The sequence below is a fragment of the Crocodylus siamensis genome, chromosome 14 (assembly GCF_052110815.1).
Source record: "Crocodylus siamensis isolate JL-2025a chromosome 14, ASM5211081v1, whole genome shotgun sequence".
In the NCBI taxonomy this organism is placed as follows: domain Eukaryota; kingdom Metazoa; phylum Chordata; order Crocodylia; family Crocodylidae; genus Crocodylus; species Crocodylus siamensis.
The window spans coordinates 283,119-304,778 of NC_143408.1; the positions used below are offsets into that span (position 1 = coordinate 283,119).

The window sequence follows — 21,660 nt, forward strand, 5'->3', positions numbered from 1 at the left end:
GTTCTTTGCTCTAAGCGATTGTTTGTTAGGATACTATAAGTTCCTTCTAAAAGTAAAGGAGGAAGTTTTATCTTTATATAGTTTGGGTGCACCCCCCTGCCCCACACAACTTCCAGCATAACTTTATAAGAGAGTCTCGACTCCCAGCGGGCTGTTCTGTTCCGTGTCGGCTGCGATATTTGCCACGCGACTATTACCGCTGCTTCGCTTTAAAAACACGCACGTACCAGAGAGCCCGGTACCGCTGCCACCCGCACACGAGACGCTCCACATTTCAGCAAGGCAACCGGGCCCAGGGCCGATGCCGCACGCGCTCGGCAAGAGGCCAGTGCCTACTGCGGGCAGCCCCGTGGGGGGCCCCGCCCGGCCAAGCGAGCCCTTCCGCGCCCGGCCCGGCGCACCACGGCCAGCCGGGCTCCCCCGCGGTCCGGCCACACCGGAGTCATGGATGCGGCTTCTGCTTTGTTTCGAATAAAACGTGTCAGGTGTTCACAGACGGCCTGGGCGACACGGGGGCTACCCTAGAGCGCGGCCCTGCGCCCCTTACCTCAGTTTATGTGGTGCCTCGGGCGGAAGCGGCCCGATCTGGAGCCGCCGCCGCCCCGTCCAATAACGGGGCCGGAAGCCCGCGGCGCGGCCGGAAGGGGGCGGGGCCGGGGGCGGGGCGTACGCGGTGACGCAGGCGCCGAGGACGCGCTGACGGGGCCGCCGCCCGGTGCCCGAGTTCCCAACATGGCGGCGGGGGGCGGCGGCGGCGGCGGCCGGGGGGGCAGCGCCCCGCGCTGGGGCAGCGGCCGCGCCGGGGCCCAGGAGAAGCTGCCGGTTCACGTGAGTGCCCGCGCCCGGCCCGCCCCACCTCGCCCCGCCTCGCCGCCCCGCCTCACCCCGCCCGTCTCCCCGCAGGTGGAGGACGCGCTCTCCTACCTGGACCAAGTGAAGATCCGCTTCGGCAGCGACCCGGCCACGTACAACGGCTTCCTCGAGATCATGAAGGAGTTCAAGAGCCAGAGGTACCGGCCCCGGCCCCGGCCAGAGCCTGGATCCGGCGCAGGCCCGAGCCCGGGGGCGGCTGGAGGCGGCGCGTCCCGGCACCCGCGCTGCGCTGCTCGGCCGGGACCTGCTTTGCCCGCTGCCTTCGGCACTTGGCCTAGGGCAGCTGCCTGCAGGACCTGGCTGGGCACAGGGTGCCTGGACAGCTCCAGCTCGCCCTCGCTCTAGGGCACCTGGTTGCAGGGCTTGCTCCAAGACAGGTGTTTCGTCAGGTCTGACGGCAGCCCCTTTTCCCTGCAAAGTCTCTCCCAGAAGTTTCTTCCTGCCCCCCTACCGGGGCAAGGGTTCCCCCCTCCTGCGCTGCACAGGCTTGTCTGGGGGTTGGCGTCCAGGGTCCTGACCCACTCCAGGGAGCTTCTGCTTCTTGATCTCACCGGCTCTTTCCCCTGGTCCTCTTCTTAATGGAGGTTGGGCAAGCTTCGCTCCTGGGTCTGTTCAGCTGCTGTCCATCTGTGTGGGCTGTCGCTCCCTCTGCCCTTGCGAGTTGCCTGACAGCTGACACTGACTGTGATAAGACGGGCATCTGCTTGATTCGCACCTGGCTTTGCTCTTTCCCTCCTCTGCTGCATTCTTGGCGAGGCCGTCTAAGGAACAGATTGAGGGACCTTCACTCCCACTGCTCCCTCCAGGGGCCAGATGTTCCAGCCAGGTGTGTGGTCGCAGTCTGGTACCGTTTGGCCCTGGGACCCACAGACCTGCACAAGTACCTATTTCAAGGAAAAGGAATTGTTCTTACTGACACCCATATGCCTGGTTCTGACATACCAAAATGCTGAAATTGCGTGATCGCTGTGTAAAGGAGGTCTCTTCACTAAGTACCCAGAACTCCACTAGCAGTACTTCCACCTGCTGCATTTTAAATCTTGTACAGGAAGCCACCAGAGGTCTAGGCAATTCACGGATACCTGGAAGAGAGTGAGCATTATCTCAGTGCTTAAGTCTTTCAAATCCCTGTGTTGTTAACAAATATATATTTGCAATCTGATACTTCTGTACCTGTGTATGAATTCCTTTGTGGTTGTATTTTGTGACAAAGACCCTGCATGCAGTTAACAGTTTCTTCTTGGTTCTAGCATTGACACCCCTGGCGTAATCAGGCGTGTTTCCCAGCTGTTCCACGAACATCCCGACCTCATTGTAGGATTCAACGCTTTCCTCCCTTTGGGCTACAGAATAGAGATTCCAAAGAATGGGAAGTTAAGTATACAGTCGCCACTGGCTAGTCAGGTATGTTAACGTACTTAGATTACATGAATACAAATGTACGTGTGCATATAGATAAAGTAGCACGTGGGGTCTGCATAGTAAATGAGCTGATTTGCCTTTACTGCAGTTAGTTAAAGGTTTTCAAATTTTGAGGTTATGGGTTCAGCATAAAAAAAAATTTCTTTTCCAGAAATGCTAATTAGTTTGATTGGAATAAAGCTCCCACACACATACTGCAGTCCAAACATTTGAGTCAGATTTGAGATGGTGGCTGGGTGCACATGTGTAATCCATTCAGTCTTTGTAATCACATTTTACGTTTTAAAGGAATATTTAAAAGGATTTTATTTCCTCATTCCCATTATGATACAAGATATTTACTGGCACGATACAAATATCCGCGTTTTATTCAGATGCTCACATACTGCACTGAAGGATGTGGTATTAAAACACAAATAGATGCATGCCATTCTCTGCTTCCTTCATCACTGTGTGGTTGTTGAGTTTGTAATGGAAAAGTATGAGCTAAATTTCTGTTTATAAGCTTCTGGTTTAAACCTTAATTTGTGCCATCTACTACTCTTTCAGATCTCTTACGTGCATTGATTGTTTTGTATTACTTAGAAATTTAGCATTTTGACTGTTGAGCCTGCGTCTTGATAATCTGTCATTCTTCTGGAACAAAGTAGTTTTACTCTACAGATTTTTTTTAATTCACCCTGCAGTATAGTTAAAGTGAAGAGGATAGGATAATGTAGTGACAATCACAAGCATTAGTGAATCAGAGTGAAAACAAGACCAGAAATAGTGGTGGCTTGTCAGGTTTCTCATGGACCTTTGGTCATTGGATTTTGATTACTCTGTATTCCTTTGTCAAGATCATGGCCAGTGGGTCCAGGTACAGCATTTGAAAATCCCTTGAAAATGAGGCGTGCTCTGGTGGAAGAATTGTTGATGAAAACTGGACCTGAGAAGGTATCCACCCTTTGATAAAAGGACACAGAGCAGAGAATATGAATCTGTGATGAAGTATGGCATTATTGTGCATCAAATGCCTTGAGATGTTCAGTGACTAACAGGAGACCTGGCTTCGTAACTGGATACTGAAATGAAGCCACCATGTGTTGTGGTAATACAAGGTCTTGTTGACACTTGAAACTTGCTGCTGGGTAAAATACTTTCAGAGATTATCTACAAGGCCTACAGGCCCCCTGCTGTGAACCCCTTTTTCAGAGAGAGCTCTCATATTTAGTGTGTTCTTCCCTGGGAGTCAGTCAGATTCCCTCTTTCATTCCCCCACTTCTCAAAAGGTCCAGTATCACAAAGACTCTTCTGCTAGAATCCCTCAACCTTGCTTCTTGCGTTAGCTACTGGTGGATGCTTGCTCCAGAACCAGTTCATATGGAATTGGTTGGCCTGAGACACAGGAACTGTGTTGCTCGTGTACCTGGAGGCACTTAAGAAAGGCATTGGCAGCACTGGCTTGAGCCAAGTTGCTTTTCACACTCAGTCAATAATTGGATGAGCAGTTTTCAAGCGCTGCCATAGGCAAGAGATGCAGGGCAGAGAGTGTGGTCAGATTCAATGCATTCGGATTCCACTAATCTTGGGGGCTGTGAGCTATAACTTTGTCCTCTGAATCTCATCTGTAAGCTACAAGCACAAAGTTCACCTGTCACTGGCATAATTCAAAAAGGCTGTTTTCCTAAGGAATCTGAACAACTGCACGTAGGATTTCCTCCATGCTGGCCCTGTGGTGCAGCTGCATGTCTACAAACCCCTTGATGCTACTTCTCTAGAGTTCATTAGTGAAAGGTTGCAGAGATGTTCTCAGCACCGAGACTGCTTGACTTTTATTTTAGAGGGGCAGTTACAATAAGGAGACATAGTTATAGTTATGTACCTCACTACATCACAAACTTCAACATTTTCTTTTTATTGCTTCGTTTAGTAAAGTTCACATGCCAGGATGGTCTTAGCCAAACACTGGTGTGGTCTGGTATCATTGCCTGAGTCTTTGCAAACACAGTAAGAAAATGATAACAACTTCCTTTTCTCACTGTACAATATCTGTGTTCTGGGCAGGGTGTGCTTACCTTCAAGAATTTCGGAGGATGTAAATTTTGGGTATTTACCAGGGGTTCCGATGAAGTCTGTGAACTCCCTTAGTACGATTAAAATCAAACCTCTTTTCCCTGGAAATACAAATGTTTGAGAAAAGCCTTAAAGTTTGGCAGGTTAAGTTATAACCTTTATTCAGACATCTAAAAGGTGATACTTGGGGATGGTAAATTTGTGTTGAGCAAGTTTTGTAACAATACAAATCAGAATACAAACGGGCAGAAAGGAAACCTCAAAGGTGAAGCTTGATCAGTGTCTTTACTCATTACCATCCTTCGCATGTAATTTATTCAGGAGGTTTTAACGTTGAAGACTTTCAAGCACTGTAAATGTTTGTCTAAAGCTCTATTCTAACATACAAAAGGTGCAAATTGGTTGTTATATAAGTAACCCTGAGTTTTTTAAATGGAAAGAAAAATGATAATTCAACTGCGCGCCTATTTGTTTTTTTTAATTGATGGTCTTAGTAACACAGGTAAGGAAACTCATAGAACAGTTGAATCTTTTTCTATGCCATAAACTTTTCTCTGACTAAATATAGGCAAAATATTTTTATTGAACTTGTAGCTTTGTTTCCTTTCATGAGTCACTAGCTTTCATTGCTTCTGCCGCTAGGTGTCCTCGGAGCCTGTTCCAAGTGCTCTCCCTGGCAGTGGATTATTGCTGCATTACTCTCAGGAGAATTCTCACAACCACAGTGACTGTTCTGAGGAGTACAGGCAACAACTGCCATACAAAGAAGATAAATCTCAGATCCCTTTGGAATCTGATTCTGTGGAGTTCAACAATGCGATAAGTTATGTGAATAAAATCAAAACCCGTTTTCTTGACCACCCAGAAATCTACAGATCGTTTTTAGAAATTCTTCACACTTACCAGGTAAAATCCCTGTGAGCAAGAGATTGTGGTTTACTGTTGTGGCCACTTGAAACCTGTATTCTTACACGTTGTTTGTATATGGAGAACTGTGGTTTACTATAAAAGCTGCCCCGAATTCAGCCTCCCTCAGATGAATGTGAACATGGGGAAACATAAAACAAGCCCAGGCTTTGTGCACATCTCCAGCACAGCTCGGCTCAAGCCCTTGCAGGAATACCTCAGCATCCAGGCACGTTCTTTCTCAAATGCTTCAGGTATTGGTTGAGAGAGAGACGTTGGAGAAGCCTCACTGAAGCCCTGCAAGAATGGATTTTTTTTAACTTTGTGATTTTTATCTACTGCGACTAGATTTACAGACACATAAAAGGGGTGTCTAAAGAGACTGACAACTCTTTTCTGAGCCACTCAGGTTCTAAAGATTCCCCATAGTTTTGTCCCCACTTGCTACTTGCAAGGTGGTCTTAAGCTCAAACTGGGATACCCTATATGGTAGCATATTGTACTGCTATAAGAATCCTGGGCCAGTTGATAACTGTCTAAAGGGTTTTTTTTCTGTATTTGGCTTTTGAACACAGTGGGTTGGCTGTTCCTTTTTCCTTGCTAACCAGAGTGTACTACTTGACTCCCTTTGAGTGTACTGTAGCTTTTAACATCTGTCTGTACATTGGCAGAAAGAACAGCTGAACACTAAAGGCAGGCCATTTCGTGGCATGTCGGAGGAAGAAGTGTTTACTGAAGTAGCAAATCTCTTCAGGGGACAGGAGGATCTACTCTCAGAGTTTGGCCAGTTCCTTCCTGAAGCTAAAAGGTCTTTGGTATGTGTGCTCTTGTGAGGCATAAAAGATAGTTTACTCCAAGTTGTCTTCTAGTTGCATCATAATCTGTGTAATGTCTAAACAAATAACCAAAGGATTTGGGCCAGACCCTCACAAGGTATTTAGGTTCCTGCCATTCATTGATTTGATCAGAATTAGACATTTAAATACCTTTTGAGGATTTGGATCTGTGCAGTTGCCACTAGCATTAAGGTAATGGGATCTGGGCTAGGAGCAATTTAAATTGCTGCAGAGTGAAAGAACTTGGAGAAGAGCTGAGTGGATGACACGTCTGTACCTCTTTCTCAGAGCAGCTAACTGACACAGTAGAGAGAACCTGCACCTTCTCAGCTGAAAAGCATAGCAAACAGTTTTGTGTAACTTCTTTGAAGTTACTGCTTTTGGGGGCCGTGGTTACAATTTTCTGGAGACCTTTTAGAAGTGGTGTGTGAAGAGATGATTCTCTAGCTTGCTTGACACTGAGACTTATGCACTGTGGAAAGTAGACACCCCACTCTTGAGAGAGGTCTTGAAGGGCTGTGTGTGAAAACCAGTTACCTTGGCTGGCAAAAAATATATACTGCGACCCATCCAGCTTTCAGTTGGAATTATTTTGCAGTGTTAAAACTCTCTTTTTTGGGGGACTGCCACTTATTTTCCTACAGCTTCCATTGACAAGAAGGTCTGAACTGACTGCTTTTTCAGCAGCTCCCTCTGGGGGGGAGAAGAAAGTCAAAGGAATGTTGTTTTTGTTCCTGAACTGCAGCTCCATTAAATCATTGACATTGGGTGAAAACCTCACAGAAAGATGATTTTTTGAAATTTGGGAGGAGTGGAGGAAGGCTTGGGCACAGCACAGCTCTGTTCTAAATCCTGTTGCTCCTGTGAGAGGATATCTCCGTAGGGTGCTGTTCAGATGCTGCTGTAGCATCGGTAGAGAATTTTAATTTAGCCCTGGAACTATTTGTAGCTCCAAGAGTACAGAATGTACCTTTAATATGATGGGTTGTTGGGTTTTTTTTAATCTAGCTGCTCCAGCAATAAAGAAGTTGCAGCATGGTTTTGATTGCTACGTGGTCAAAACCCTGCTGCACAAGAGTTGCTTTCAGATTCAAAACATTATCAAAGGTTCTATGGCTAGCATCTGAACTATGCTGTAGTTATTACTTGGTTGTACGCAAGCCACCCACTTACTCCATATTCTCTATTCTGCCCAAATAAATAGGGTTCTTTATTTTTGTCGAACTAAGAAATACATATTGAAACCATTTATTCTTTCCTTCAGTTCACAGGAAATGGACCATGTGAAATGAACAGTGCCCAGAAAATTGAACATGAAAAGAACCTGGAACACAGTAAGAAGCGATCCAGACCACTGATGCTGCGTCCTGTTTCTGGCCCAGCAAAGGTATCTTACTGTAAATAGGTTAAATATTCAGGTACAGTACAGTGCTATATCATCCATGCTGCATTTAGGCAATTGCTTTTTAACTTCTAAGTTGTGCTGCATGTGGAAACATTACTCTGACTAACTAATGAAAACTTATTGATTAGCATTCAAGATGCTTACAAAAGGAAGTTTAAAGATGTGTTTGGAGTACATTGTCCTCTGATCCAACAAAGTGTTATGCCCATGCCAGGTGTCAAGTAATACAGGAATTTGGAAGCCCTGTGTTGACCGATCCACACCCCCCCCCCCCCCCGCCCCGCCCCCTTGAGCAAATTTCTGTCTGCAGGAGTCTGCCTCATGGGGAGCCACTGCAGCTGGAGCTGGGGGCTGGTGTCATTCATACGGAATACCACAGGGGATCTGACATGATAAAGCTCATTTGTCTGTTTTGAGAATCGGGACACAGAGCTAGCGGTTTGCACAAGTATTTGCCATTCAGTAAAATTGAGATATTGAAGTAAATATTGGATCTCTTCAACAGAAAAAAATGAAACTGCGAGGTACCAAAGACCTGTCTGTAGCAACAGTGGGAAAATATGGAACGCTACAAGAGTTTTCTTTCTTTGACAAGGTCAGTGATCTGGCCCCTCATGTTGTGTGGCCTTTTCAGTTGTACAGAGCAACTGGTTGGCTCATATGGCTTCCTCTATACCTTCAGGTGGCAGCCCTTTCCAATTCCCTACCTGTCTAGGGCTTCAAAGGGGCAGGCCAGTAAGCAGGAGAAGCTCAGGAGACCCCAGAGGAAACTTTAACTTGTATTTTCTAGCATGTGTTCTGCCTACTGAATTTTTGTTTCTAAGCCTATGATCCTCACCCTGTTAATAGTGTAATTTGTTACTAAGTTTTGTTTTTTTTGTTTTTTTTAAAAAGCTGGCATTTCTGTGCCTCTAGGTATGGTGCTGTAATGGATACACATAGTTATTAGGCTAAACCACTTGGACAGAGCCATCTGGGATGTCAGCATAAAAAAATAAAGCTAGTTAGAGTTCCTTTCCATTCCCTCTCCTAGGTGCGCCGAGTACTCAAGAGTCAAGAAGTCTATGAGAACTTTCTTCGCTGTATTGCACTCTTCAACCAGGAACTAGTGTCAGGCTCAGAGCTTCTCCAGCTAGTCACCCCATTTTTAGGGTAAGTCCTGACTGGCTATTATGGTAGAGTGTTCAAATATTTGCTTGCGTTACAGCTTTCTATTGGGCTTTATGAGCCAATATTTTAAGGTTAATTTAGAGGGGGGAAAAAATCTTGTCCAATTTTTAAATACCATAGAATCTTAATACTATTAAAAGGGAATCTGTTTGTGGCAGGATCTTGTAGGGAAGTGTTTTTGCCTTTTCCCATCCAAGAGAAGGGGGAAGCGTTATGGCAATGAACAAGGACTCACTAAGCTGCTAAGGAGGAATAGTGATAGGATTCTGAAGGGAGTTCTTTGCTGTCTGCTGCCAAAAAGGTGATAAAGACCTTTAGGGGAGTTCTTAAAGCAGGTTGGATAATTATGGAGGGTTTTTTGACCTGTTGCTTTTAGTTTGTTTTTTGCCCTACCTTCTAAATATGAAGGAGGGAGAAGAAGTAATTACTAGTTAGGAGGTGAAGCAGAGAGCATCTCAAACAACTGCACTTACCTGTTTGTATGTGTTTGTGTTTTAAGGAAATTTCCAGAACTCTTTGCACAGTTCAAGTCATTCCTTGGCGTGAAAGAGCTTTCGTTTGCTTCTCCACTGAGTGACCGATCTGGGGATGGAATGAGTCGAGAAATAGATTATGCTTCCTGCAAACGCATAGGTTCAAGTTACCGGGCTCTTCCAAAAACCTATCAACAGCCAAAATGCAGTGGAAGAACAGCCATTTGCAAGGAGGTATTTGGCAGCTTAAGCTTATCACCTGCTTATGCTTGGCTGCAATGGCAGCCAAACCCAGAGTGATACCAGAAATGCTGCCTTCTCATGAGTGTTTAGGACACATGTAAATGCAGAAGGGATACTGCTTTAAGTTTATACTGCTTCAACTTCTGTATGCGCCTTCATCTATCTAAAACTGGTTATCAGTTTAGCTTGCACCTGTATATTTACAGCAAGAGCAAATCCAATATTATATTAGTCAGCCTTATGTGCATAAGAAGGTCCATACAGAAGTGAAGTGATTTAACTAAGTCTGCATAAAAGTCACACATGGCATAGTGACAGCAGCTCTTCTCAACTGGAAGAAGGGTTTACAAGAATGAGTGCTCCCAACTCCACCCCTATTGGCACTGGCACCTTTGCCTACGTTACCAGCAGCAAAGGGCATCTCAGAAATATGAAGAACTCCCTGGTGGGGCTTTTCACACGTGCTATTTTGAGAAATGGTCACCCTTGTTAATTTAATACCCCCCTCCCACCCCCACAAGACACACATACTCCATCTAACTAGGTGTCGTACTGGTGTTAGAATTGCTACTTTAGCCAATTCCTACAGTCCTCGTCTCCTGGGATGCTGGCTGATGTCACATTTCACTTTTTTGCAGGTTTTAAACGATACCTGGGTTTCGTTTCCATCCTGGTCTGAGGACTCTACGTTTGTCAGCTCAAAAAAGACTCCCTATGAGGAGCAGCTGCATCGTTGTGAGGATGAACGATTTGAGGTGCTTCTGCTCTTCAGTTTTACTATCACATCTTGTATCCATGATGTGTTTTCTATATAAAAGCAAAATTCAAAGTTGTTAGGGTCATGGTTGAATGGGTAGCCTATAGCCAAATGCTAAACACTATTAATCTTCTTGCTGTGTTTAGTCCCTCTTCTTTTGTCCTTTTGGCTTTCGTGTGGGCTTGTGTTTCCAAAGTCACTCTCTTCTAAGATGCTCCTTTTGCTTCTTTGCATGAGAGGTAGTGAACAACTCTTCACTTCTCTAGCCCAGTGGTCTCCAACGTGGGGTGCATAAGACGATCCGTTAGGGTGCAGGAAGAAAATATTAGAACTTCTATTTAGATGTATATTTATATAAATACACATATATTCGGGGTGCATGCTCAAAAATTTTTTACTGATGGGGTGAGTGATCAAAAAAGTTTGGAGACCACTGCTCTAGCCTGCAAGAGGAAAGGCAAATACCCTAATGATGCTCTTGTGTACTGGGGGGAAGGAAAGTCTTTGAGGACTTGACCTGTCCTTTACATGCAGACCCCTTGCAAGTGCTGCTACTGGTACTTCTACCTGTGAGGTAGCTTAAATGTTGCTTTTGGCCTGGGGAGTATTTCTCAACACTGTCTCCTCCAACCAGAAACGTCAAGTGCACTGTATTGTCCAGGTCTCCCAAGTGCACATGCAGCACGAGGCATCCCTTAAGATATATCTGGCCAATCCTGGAAAGAGAGAGCTTTGACGAAGGAAACTATTAGAATGCTCCATAGTTTGATTTGCCTGACATGTTCCCTGCACAAGCATTGCTTTGGCTAGGGAGACTGCCCTTGTAGTTACGAGTATTAGCAGAGAACTCCTCCAGCAAGAATCCTTACCTGAGCATAGCAGCTCTCCACTTCTTCCTGCACAGTCTTTCCTTATGCTGTATCCTGTATTAACTCCCACAGCTAGATGTTGTCCTGGAGACCAATTTGGCCACAATACGTGTGCTAGAGAGTGTGCAGAAAAAGCTCTCTCGGATGTCTCAAGAGGATCAGGAGAAGTTCCGACTGGATGACTGCTTAGGAGGAACATCAGAAGTGATCCAGCGTAGAGCTATTTACCGTATTTATGGTGACAAAGCCCCAGAGATCATTGAGAGTCTTAAGAAAAACCCGATTACTGCTGTGCCTGTTGTTCTGAAAAGGTAATTCCTCTCCTCAACTATGAGCTCTCAGCGACTAACCAGTACAAGCTGTGAGAACTTGTTGGTTCAGAAGTTAGTTGCCTAGGACTGTGCCCTGAGGGGAAGGTGAGCAGTTGTGTGGAATATTAAACAACAGCATTCCCATCTCGGATATTTAGCTGATTTCTTAGCTCCACGTAAGAAGGGCTTATTTCAGCAATTCATAGATTCATACATGTTGGGCTCAGAAGGGACCTCAACAGATCATCGAGTCTGACCCCCTGCCTAGGCAGGAAAGAGTGCAGCTAGATGCCTATCCAACATTCTCTTAAAGACCCCTGAGGTGGGGAAAGCACCACCTCCCCTTGGAAGCCCATTCCAAATTCTGGTCACCCTTACAAACCATGAAGAAGTTCTTCCTGATATCTGGCCTAAAACTGCTCTTTGTCAGTTTGTGACCATTGTTCCTTGTTACCCTGAGAGGCGCCTTGGGGAACAGAGCATCTCCAATCCCTTGCTGTGTCCCCCTAATGAATTTGTAGGTGGCCACAAGATCACCTCTCAGCCTTCTCTTGTGGAGCCTGAAAAGGTCCAGTTTCCTCAGTCTCTCCTTACAGGGCTTGGCCTGTAAGCCCCTAACCATACAAGTGGCCTCCTCTGGACCCTCTCAAGTCTATCGACATCCTTCTTGAAGTATGGCGCCCAAAACTGGACGCCGTACTCCAACTGCGGTCTGACCAGTGCCACATAGAGGGGAAGTATCAGCTCCTTGGATCTATCTGTCATGCATCTGCTGATGCATGGTAAAGTGCAGTTAGCTTTGCTGATGATTTTTTTACACTGGCGACTCGTTCATCTTGCAGTCCGCTATGACTCCAAGGTCCCTTTCCGCTTCTGTGCTGCTGAGAGGGTCACTTCCCAGCCAGTAGGTGTGCTGGATATTTTTGTGCCCTAGGTGCAGCACTCTGCATTTGTCCTTGTTGTACTGCATCTTGTTGTGTACTGCCCACTTTTCTAACCTGTCCAGGTTTGCTTGCAATTGCTCCCTACCCTCTGAAGTGTGCACATGTGATTATGAGAATGCACTGTTGTTCTTGTGGGAACAGTGTGTTTCCTTAGAAGTAGAGTTCCTTCCCTTGCCCCAATTTGGTGGTTGCTGTGTGCTTTGAGGATAACTCTATAACTAGATTGCTGTTTGGGCTACCATGGAAGTAAGAGAAGTAAATTCTCTCTAAGTCCATAACTAAACTAAACCAGTCTTTCAGTTGTAAATGGCTTTTTATGGTCCAGATTTAGCTAGTGTTTCCTTTCAAGCTGCTCTCAAATGTATTTAAACATACATTTAAACGTAAGTTAGACTTCCAAATCTTCCTTTTATAAGAGGCATTGTTTCCAAAAAAGCTTAGTTTAATGTAAAACAAGAAATTGGGGCTTCAGATCCCCTCCTGTTAACTCTTAATCTTCTACATTTGGTGTGTAAGTTCTACTGCCATTTCTAACCCTTGTAGGTAAAGCAGAGAGCTAAATAAGATCTCCATTGTCCTGAAAATAGTGTTCCAGAAATGTGTGAGCATTATTAAGGTTCTAGATCCTTTCCTGTGGTTTGCCCGAGCTTCTAACATTCAGGGGGCTTAGACTACTATATTCTGTTGATGTCCGTTTATGATAAAGCTGTGTATTTCTAGGCATGCTTGGTTATTAGGGTGTTCCTTGTGCCTATCCTGCTCTAAGAATTTTGAAAGTGTTGGTGCATCTCAGCAGGCTGCTCAAACAACATTGCATAAGGATTTCTGTAGTCTGGCTTTTAGGTGAACAGCACATTCTGCATCATGCAGGTTGAAAGCAAAGGAGGAAGAATGGCGGGAGGCCCAGCAGGGTTTCAACAAGATCTGGCGGGAGCAGTATGAGAAAGCTTACCTGAAGTCTCTTGACCACCAGGCTGTCAACTTCAAGCAAAACGATACCAAGGCCTTGCGTTCCAAGAGCTTGCTGAATGAGATTGAGAGTGTCTATGACGAGGTGTGTATGCTGGCAAACAGTCTGCTCTATTGTTTACAATTAATGTCCAAGGATTGGAGTCATAGCTGGGCCTCGTTGTGGTGGGTGCTCTGTAGTCAGAGGAAGACACCATTTCTGCTCTGGAGAGATCTTTAATTTCAGATGAGAGGTACTTACCAATTAAAACAGGCTGCTTTCCTGTGGCAGGAGTGGCTCCTGGGAAGGGATGGAAAAGAACTGATCCCTTTGTCTCTCGATTACAGCATCAGGAGCAGCATTCAGAGGGGAGAAGTTCCTCCACAAACGAGCCTCACCTTATATTCATTTATGAGGATAAGCAGATTCTGGAAGATGCAGCTTCTCTCATCAGCTACTATGTGAAACGACAGCCCACCATCCAGAAAGAAGACCAGGCCACCATTCGGCAAATAGTGCATCACTTCATACCAGAGCTGTTTTTCTCTCCACCCCCTGAGCACAGCATTTCTGAAGAGTCAACAGATGAAGACAGAGAGCACCATCAGGCACAGGTGCTAGATACTGCCGAGTTACGCAAGAAGCTTGTACCGGTGCTGCCAAGCAGCCCTCTAGACGCAAAAGCAACATTCTGCGATGTCACGGCGGCTGAACCCCACAACACTCTGGATGATGTTTACAGCCTGTTCTTTGTCAATAACAACTGGTATTTCTTCCTCCGCCTTCACCAGACTCTCTGCTCAAGACTATTAAAGATTTATCGTCAGGCTCAGAAGCAGCTTCTAGAGTATCGGTCTGAAAAGGAGAGAGAGAAACTCCTCTGTGATGGGAGGAAAGAGAAAACCAATGATCCAGCCATGGAACTGAGACTGAAGCAACCAAGTAAGAACCTCCTGCAGTCAGAGACCCATTTTGCTGTCAACATTGGAGATGTCTTGTGCAAAACCATTTTTATCTTGGTACCCAGGACCAGCATGCTGGCCTGCAAGCAGTATAGTTGCAGCAACCTCTGGCTCTTTAAACATGCAGATTCATAAATGTTACCCACATACATGTAACCAGTGTAGTTAGTGGGTGGCTTAAAAGCTAAGGGATGTAGTCTTAGCTTGTTTGCACCTTTTGCAAGCCCATAAGCTGCTGTACCATGTATACTTTTATCTCCAATACAGATGTTGAGAGCATGGGAAAATAGTTACATAGCATTTTGGCATTTACTTTGTTGCTTAGAGTTAAAATGTGTGTGAGAGTGCAGTGTCATCAAGGCAGATGGTCAGGCTGTTCTCTTGGCTCTTTCAAGAGCCGACAGCGCTCTCTGGAAGGACATAGCTGGTGCTTTAAGTATCTTGTTCTGTATTTGTGGCACCAAGATTGTGGAGGTGAGTGTGGTTCTCTGCTAAATCTCCTGTCTCTGGCCACTCCTCTGTGTAGCAAGTGACTGTTCTTTTTTTTTATCCTGCCCAGGTGAGGTGGAGCTGGAGGAATACTACCCAGCGTTCCTGGACATGGTGAGAAGTCTGCTGGATGGAAACATTGACCCCACACAGTACGAAGACACCCTGAGAGAGATGTTCACAATCCATGCCTACATCGGCTTTACCATGGACAAGCTGGTGCAGAATATTGTCCGCCAGGTAACCAGCCCTCAAATTATCTTAGTGCCCCTACAGTGCAGCTTGGGCCCAATCTCTCCCCAGCCTGCTGATAAGATCTGCAAGTTCACCACGTGATGGAGAGACCTAGCAAAGCTAAGAGGAGCTTCCTCTGACACTTGTGATATGCATCTTGGTAAGACAGGCAAGCAAGCAAGCGATAACAGCTTTTGGCCTCTCCTAGCCAGACCTTTCCTCCCCCTCCCAAAGTATTGCAGTTTAAAAAGCCACAGGGACCTATAGCTTCTGTGACTTTCAGCATTCTGTGGTGTCAGCTGTACCAGGAGTGCAGTGTATACTGCCCAAGCAGGAAACCAAGCTCATTGGCCTGAGATGTCAGTAATCTCTCTCGAGTTTTGGAAAGGGGGAAGTTAGAAAAATGACTGCCAGTGAAGACGGGTGGAAGTGCAGTTTGAGCTGAAGCCACTTTTGTCTTCTGTTTACCTGTAATTTGTATGGAATTACAGCTTCCTCCTTCTCACCTCCCTCAGGACGCCTGCAGTGCTCCTGCCGGTTCTGGGAGAGCTTTGCTCAGAAGCTGGGAAGAGCACTCCTGCCCCTCTGTGAAACTGGCCACCTCAGAGCAATCTTCCTCACAGACCACAGCATTTTTTTTTTTTTTAAATATTTTGGGGCATTGTTCCTAAAACACATGTAACAGACTCGAGGGGACGGGTCATCCATTCACAGTCAGGGTCTGTTTCAGGCCTGCCTTGGCTCATGGCATTTCCAATAGGCCTTGACCTTAGCAGGCTTCTTTCACAGAAGACAACCACCACCATCTCCCAGTCTGCTATAGCCTGAGCTCAGGCCTCCCTTTTTGTCTCCACCTTCCAGGGCAGGTGTAGCAAGGCAGAACTGCCTGAGCCCACAACCCCTTGGTAACCGCAGCTTGTCCATCAGAAGTGGAATATCTAGGTCTCTGCTACCAGCTTAAGAATCGGATGCTCTAAATGAGCACTTTATCAGGAGGCTGAGTCGTGTGCTAGTCGCATTAAGTCACTTGTGCAAGTACCCCTTGCACAAGGATGCTGCTGTTACAGAGATGCCCATAGGAGGCATGCAGGATCAAGTCTAGAGGTAGAATTGGGTGTGGAAGTGGCCGGAGGTGTACAGTGGTGCACGCTGCATTCCCCATTCAGCAAGTCTCTTGTGAGAGTTGAAACCCTTCTTGGCCTGTTGACAGCTTCACCACCTTGTGAGTGACGACATCTGCCTGAAGGTTGTTGAACTTTATTTGAATGAGAGGAAGCGTGGTGCTGCTGGAGGCAACCTGTCCTCCAGGTGTGTGCGGGCAGCCAAAGAGACCAGCTACCAGTGGAAGGCAGAGCGCTGCATGGCAGATGAGAACTGTTTCAAGGTGAGTGCAGAGCGAGCTGGCACAGGAAGCACAGGCAGCTGCAGTCTGATTTCCTGAGAGCACAGTATCTCGTTAATTCAGATTGCTCTGAACCAAATGCCTCTTGGGTCAGATTGCTGGGGAATTGTCCTGCCCCTGCAGCTAGCAGCCAGCAGCCAGCTGCTGGATCAAGCCTCCTTCAGAGAGACCGTTTCTTTCGCAAACAGAGCAGACCTAGTGATGCTGTGACTCAGGGGAGGGGGACATTGCTTTGGAAGCAAACAGACAAGAGTGCCCCTTTCTCAAGGGCTTTGGTCTCGGGCTAGGTAGAAAGTGTGAAGGCATGGCAACGTACAAGTGGTGCAGAAAGAAGGCAGCTCCTGCCCTTTGTGTCACAGCCAGAAATGCTGACTACAGCATGGATCTTGGTTTGTCCAGATTTCAGCTGTGGATTATAGTAGATAGGTTTTTGCAGAGGGACACTTTCAGAAAGGGCTTTCAGTAGGAAGAGACTGCGTGTTTGCAGGGGACTGGTCTATAAAGGTGGAAAGTGGCCATGAAAAGTGAAAGAAAAGCTCTAAGTAGTGGTTCCAGTTGTAGGGATCATTTAGCGAAAAGACTTGCAGAGGACATACAGGTAGAATTTAGCAAAAGCTTGGATGGGGGTGAGCAAGTGAGAGGAGTCTTAGCCAGAACACCAGGCCAATGATGGGGAGGAAGGTGAGTAGCCAGCAGTCACCAGGAATGAAGAGCTACAAGGAAACTCAGAAGGGAAGATGGAGCTTGGCTTCAGCATGCTGAGCATGAGAGGTCTGGATGAGGCAGCAGCTGGACCAAACAGGAGGAGTTACCTGGGATGAGTGGGCAGGGGCTGGAAGAGATTTAGGGAACATTTATTTAGAGCTGGTTCTGGAAGCCCCAGGGACAAAATTTAGGGGAAAAGAGAACAGCCTCAGCTAACTTCCCTGTGTCTATCCCTTTGCTACAGGTAATGTTTCTTCAGAGGAAAAGCCAGGTGATCATGACCATTGAGCTACTGGATACAGAAGAAACCCAAACAGAAGATCCTGTTGAGGTCCAGGTAATGTAGCAGTGAAACCAGAACCCCCTCAGCACCACTGGCAGAGCAGGCTGCTAGGGGTGCTCCCCTCTGTCCTTGCTCCAACTTGTGAGTTTGTCAGGAGGATGAGCATGTGCAGGGTTGTAACAGTTGGAGACTAGTAGGTTTACCTGTCCGTGGGGTCGGGCTGTGGTAGGAATGAAGCACTAAAGTAGGCTAGAAAAACTGGGAAGTTGTACCTGATCTTTTTCTGACTGAAGAGGAAAATAACTTTGGAAATGGTCTCTTTTATGTAGCACTTGGCCAACTACATGGAGCAGTATGTTGGTGTGGAGGGAGCCCCAAGCAGCCAGAACGATGGCTTCTTACTGAAACCAGTCTTCCTGCAAAGGTGAGTTCCCCTCTGTCCCTGGTGTCACCCCTGCCCCCCCCCCTAAACAGCAGTCCTGTTGCTGCCCTACATGTTGGGGGTGATGCTGTATGATGCACAGTGCAGGCAATTCCAGGGAAATGTAGCCACCTCTGGGGTGCAGGACAGCAGCCAGAGCATGGCAAGCTGCACAAGGGCTTGTGAGAGGGAATGGTCCATCTCCCCTTGGGCAGCATTTAAGTTCATTCACTTGCTGGAGACTAAGTCCTGACCGCTTCATGCTGTGCCAGCTGGGGGAGGGGCAGGGAGGGCAGTGGGTCTGGAAACCAATCCTGGGAAGAGCCAGGTGCAAGTTTAATGCTTCCTCTGTGCTTTCAGCTCTGCTCAAGGGGTGGAGCTGAGTAACCTGGTGTGTCTCACCCTGTCACAATGGTCTTTTCTAGGAACCTTAAAAAATTCCGCAAGTGGCAATGCAAGCAAGTGAGAGCTCTGCGGAGCGAGGCCAAAAGCTCCTGGAAAAGGCTGATTGGCGTGGAGAGTGCGTGCAATGTGGACTGTAGGTTCAAGCTCAACAGTCACAAGATGATGTTTATCGTGAACTCGGAGGACTACATGTACAGGCGGGGTGCGCTCTGCCGGGCCAAACGGGTGAGTCCCCTACTACTGTGGTAGCTTGGGTGCTGGGGAATTTGAGCCACAAGTGGCAAATGTCTTTGTGCCCAAATCCCTCCAGGCTACACCCTTGAGGTACTGCCCTCTTTGGGCTGAAACAGCAAAGGAGGCTGGTAGAGGCCATGTGCCTCAGTTTACTGGCCACAGATTTACCATGCAAACCACACAGGAGGATGATCCATGCAGAAATCAGGTAGGTGGGATCTGTGCTGTTGGCTGGGGTTATGTATGGCTCAAGTCAGGGAGTGGAGAGGCCAGCCTCCTCTCCCAAGACCCTCTCCCTGATCTCTCCTGTCCTTGCCTCAGGCACAGCCAGTGGTTCTGCTCAAGCACCACCAGCAGTTTGACGAGTGGCACAGCAGGTGGCTAGAAGAGAATGTCACTGTGGAGGCAGCAGACCTAGTTCAAGACTGGCTCATGGGTGATGAGGACGAGGACATGGTGCCGTGCAAAACAACTTGTGAGACTGTCAGTGTCCACGGGGTCCCAGTGAACAGATACAGGGTGCAGTACAGTCGCCGGCCAGCTTCACCATGACAAAGGACTTGTCCACAAGACCATGCCAAGCAGGAGCTTTGCTGGTGAAACACTAAGTCTGAGAATAGTGGTGGGAATGCAGTGTATGTATTAACGATATTTATCCAAACAGCATTTTACTTTGGGTTATGATGTATTTCCATACGGCATAGAATTGTCTCCTTGCAGCATAATCCTCTGGGCCAGGTCATGAAGAGAGCTGAAACCATGACATGAAGAGGGCTCTTGGCACTGACATGCCATAGAGCAGATTCCCAGCTTCAGGTCTCCTGTGGATCAGCCACTGCTGGAGAGGCGGCTTTTGGAACAGGTGGACAGAATAGAGGAGACTGGTGGCAACTGCACTGGAGGGATGGAACAAGCGGGGCTGGCTGCTGGCAGAGGAGCAGAGAGCTGTAATGCTCCAGCCAGACCGGAGCAGGAGTGATGCTGGAGCAGATGCTGGCAGCTGCTTCCTCTTTGAAAGGTTTGTTCCATGTCTCTTTAGATTTCATTGCAGGCATGAGCCTGCAGAACTTTTCATTGTAACCCCTCCATGCCAGAGGGTCCAGAGCACAGATGGCCAGCCTCACCAGGGACTGCAGGCACCCCTCACGTTATCTGTTTGTACTAGCGTAAGCTCTGAAAGCAGCGTTTGTATCAACTTCGGGCAGGGAAGTGCCAAACCCTGAGGTGACAAGAAGAGAAGCTAACTTTCAACTCTAAAACAATTACGTTGCTAAAATTCTACAGTGTGAACAAGTGGGAAACATCTCCATGGGCTGCAAGGTTAAGAAGGGAGCCAGAGCAGGGTGCCCTGGGGACATCCTCAGCAGAGTGCTGTATTGGACCTTGTGCCAGTGCTCTACAAACTTGTCACACCACTGGATTCTGCCTTCTGAGCTCAGGAGTTGTGTGCAGTGGGAGTAACATCCATGTGAGGGGTCTTGCATTCTGCATGCTGGTGGCTGCTACTCAGAAGCTGTGCCCTGCAGGCTCTTAGCTTTCCCATGCGCATCTAGAACTCCTCCTTATCACTGCTGTGCTGGCCACACCTGAAGTATGTCAGCAGATGGAGCTCTTGGAGCACAATGTCTACACTGAGCTTGAGGTTTCTCCATCCCACGTCAGTATGTGTAAGGTTGTGTCCACGAGGCAGATTGCACCCTGTTCAGCCCTGACTCCGTGTTTCTCAGCTTTTGGAGGAATTGGAACTCCTCACATGTTTGTTTCTTTGTGATTTTGTTTGTTTTTTTTTCCCTATGGTTCATAGTCAGTGGGAGTCTCACTTTTTCTGGCTGTCCAGCATTTAGTCCTGCAGTTGTCTTATTGACAGTGGAAGACATGACAAACCTTTTGGATACTTGTGACCTAAAACTGTACCAGCTGCACGTCTTTCTTGCAAGATAACCTGTGGGAGGGACAGGCTTTGGGCACTGTTGGCCACAAGCACAGCGATTGGCAACAGAGGGCTTTGCACCAGGAAGCCAGGCTCTCGCTGTCCAGGGTTTCAGTTAACTTCAGTTGCTGAAATGAGCCAAAGGTGGTTTTTTAGTGTTTGTTTGTTTGTTTGTTTGTTTGTTTTGTCGTTGTCCCCCGCAAGCTCTTGGCTTGTTTTGGGTAAGGAGCATAAGATAATGAACATGAACCTCTGAGAGCCTGGGGTAGGTCTGACTGATCCAGTGCACAGGATCCCCTATTGCTTCCAGACAGCTCTCCAAATGCACCTCAGTCCTGTCCAACTCTCTGCCGTCTCCCAGCAGAGATGACCAACTGTGCCAAACTTTGTTATTGTTTTATGATACAAATGTTTACTAGACGGTAGGTTGCAACTTGTGGCTTAAAATGCATTCGATTCCATGCCTCCCTGGGTGCACGATGCATTCATGCATCCCCCTGCTTGGTCTCCCCGACATTTTTAAGTGTACTTCAGACATTTTTAAGCAATCTTATTTTGTAAACTTTAATTTATAACCTGAATGGATTAAGTGAGACTCATAATTTACAGCACTCTTGTCTCAAACATAATAGTAACAAATGATGTGAATAAAACACGCAGGCAGTGCAGACATGTTTGAGAGTGGCTTGCTAATGACTGAGATTTCAGCCTTGAATGCTGTGTATCTGCTAGCATGAAGCTGATTAAAGAGAGTTTGTTCTTCCTTTGACTTTCTTTTTGAAGGATCTTTGCTTTGGGGCTTGTAATTGCTTTGCTAGCTCTCTGAATGTAGGTTTTTTGATATATTTATTTGCACATTCAAGTAAAATAAAGTATGGAGCTTATAAATCTCACAGAGTCCTTTCCTCACAAGTGACATTGGAGCCAGGGAGAGGACCAGAGTGACCGATGCCTAATCTTACACTGTAGAACAGGCTATGGAGGTGGGTGCAGGACTGGCCATGCCCAGCTGTGATCCAGACAGCTGCAAGAAGACTGATTAACCCATGTAGTCACCCACTGATTCACTCTACGCACTGAGAGGCAACAGTCTCTACTCTCATGGCCATGCCTCAGCCATGCACCCCACTTTCTTATCTGAGCTATAAATGCAAGCACTGCAGAGCCCTGGCTACCTCTACAACACCTGCAAACTGCAAAACATTTCATTCTCTCCCTCCTCTGTGCCACTGGGGAGGTGCTGCTGACTCCTGCCTCCCTTGTAACCAGCAGGTCAGTGGCTGTAGTACTTGCCCAACATGCAAGAGGCACCAGGTTCAGCTCTGCCCTCTGCCTGAAAGGAGTTGAACACATATACTCCACCTCCAGTGCCTTCAGATTAG

The 21,660-nt window shown here is 47.0% G+C and overlaps 1 protein-coding gene across 3 annotated transcripts; it reads left to right on the forward strand.

The window, feature by feature from the left end:
* Window positions 1-672: 672 nt before the first annotated feature.
* Window positions 673-21,047, forward strand: SIN3B (SIN3 transcription regulator family member B). 3 transcript variants are annotated; one of them, XM_090027992.1, is made up of 20 exons: window positions 673-828; window positions 904-1,010; window positions 2,124-2,277; window positions 4,993-5,256; window positions 5,928-6,071; window positions 7,357-7,479; window positions 8,003-8,092; window positions 8,531-8,649; window positions 9,167-9,374; window positions 10,022-10,138; window positions 11,082-11,320; window positions 13,135-13,318; window positions 13,561-14,155; window positions 14,735-14,904; window positions 16,109-16,282; window positions 17,250-17,342; window positions 17,618-17,712; window positions 18,135-18,339; window positions 18,425-18,556; window positions 18,670-21,047. In XM_090027992.1, the coding sequence occupies exons 1-20, from the start codon at window positions 733-735 to the stop codon at window positions 18,898-18,900; spliced, it is 3,540 nt and encodes a 1,179-aa protein (XP_089884118.1). In that variant the 5' UTR covers window positions 673-732; the 3' UTR covers window positions 18,901-21,047. The 3 variants fall into 3 exon arrangements, with proteins under 3 accessions (XP_089884118.1, XP_089884119.1, XP_089884120.1); XM_090027993.1 differs by lacking the exon at window positions 18,425-18,556; XM_090027994.1 differs by lacking the exons at window positions 673-828; window positions 904-1,010 and adding an exon at window positions 3,135-3,231 and having other exon boundaries at window positions 2,145-2,277.
* Window positions 21,048-21,660: the final 613 nt, after the last annotated feature.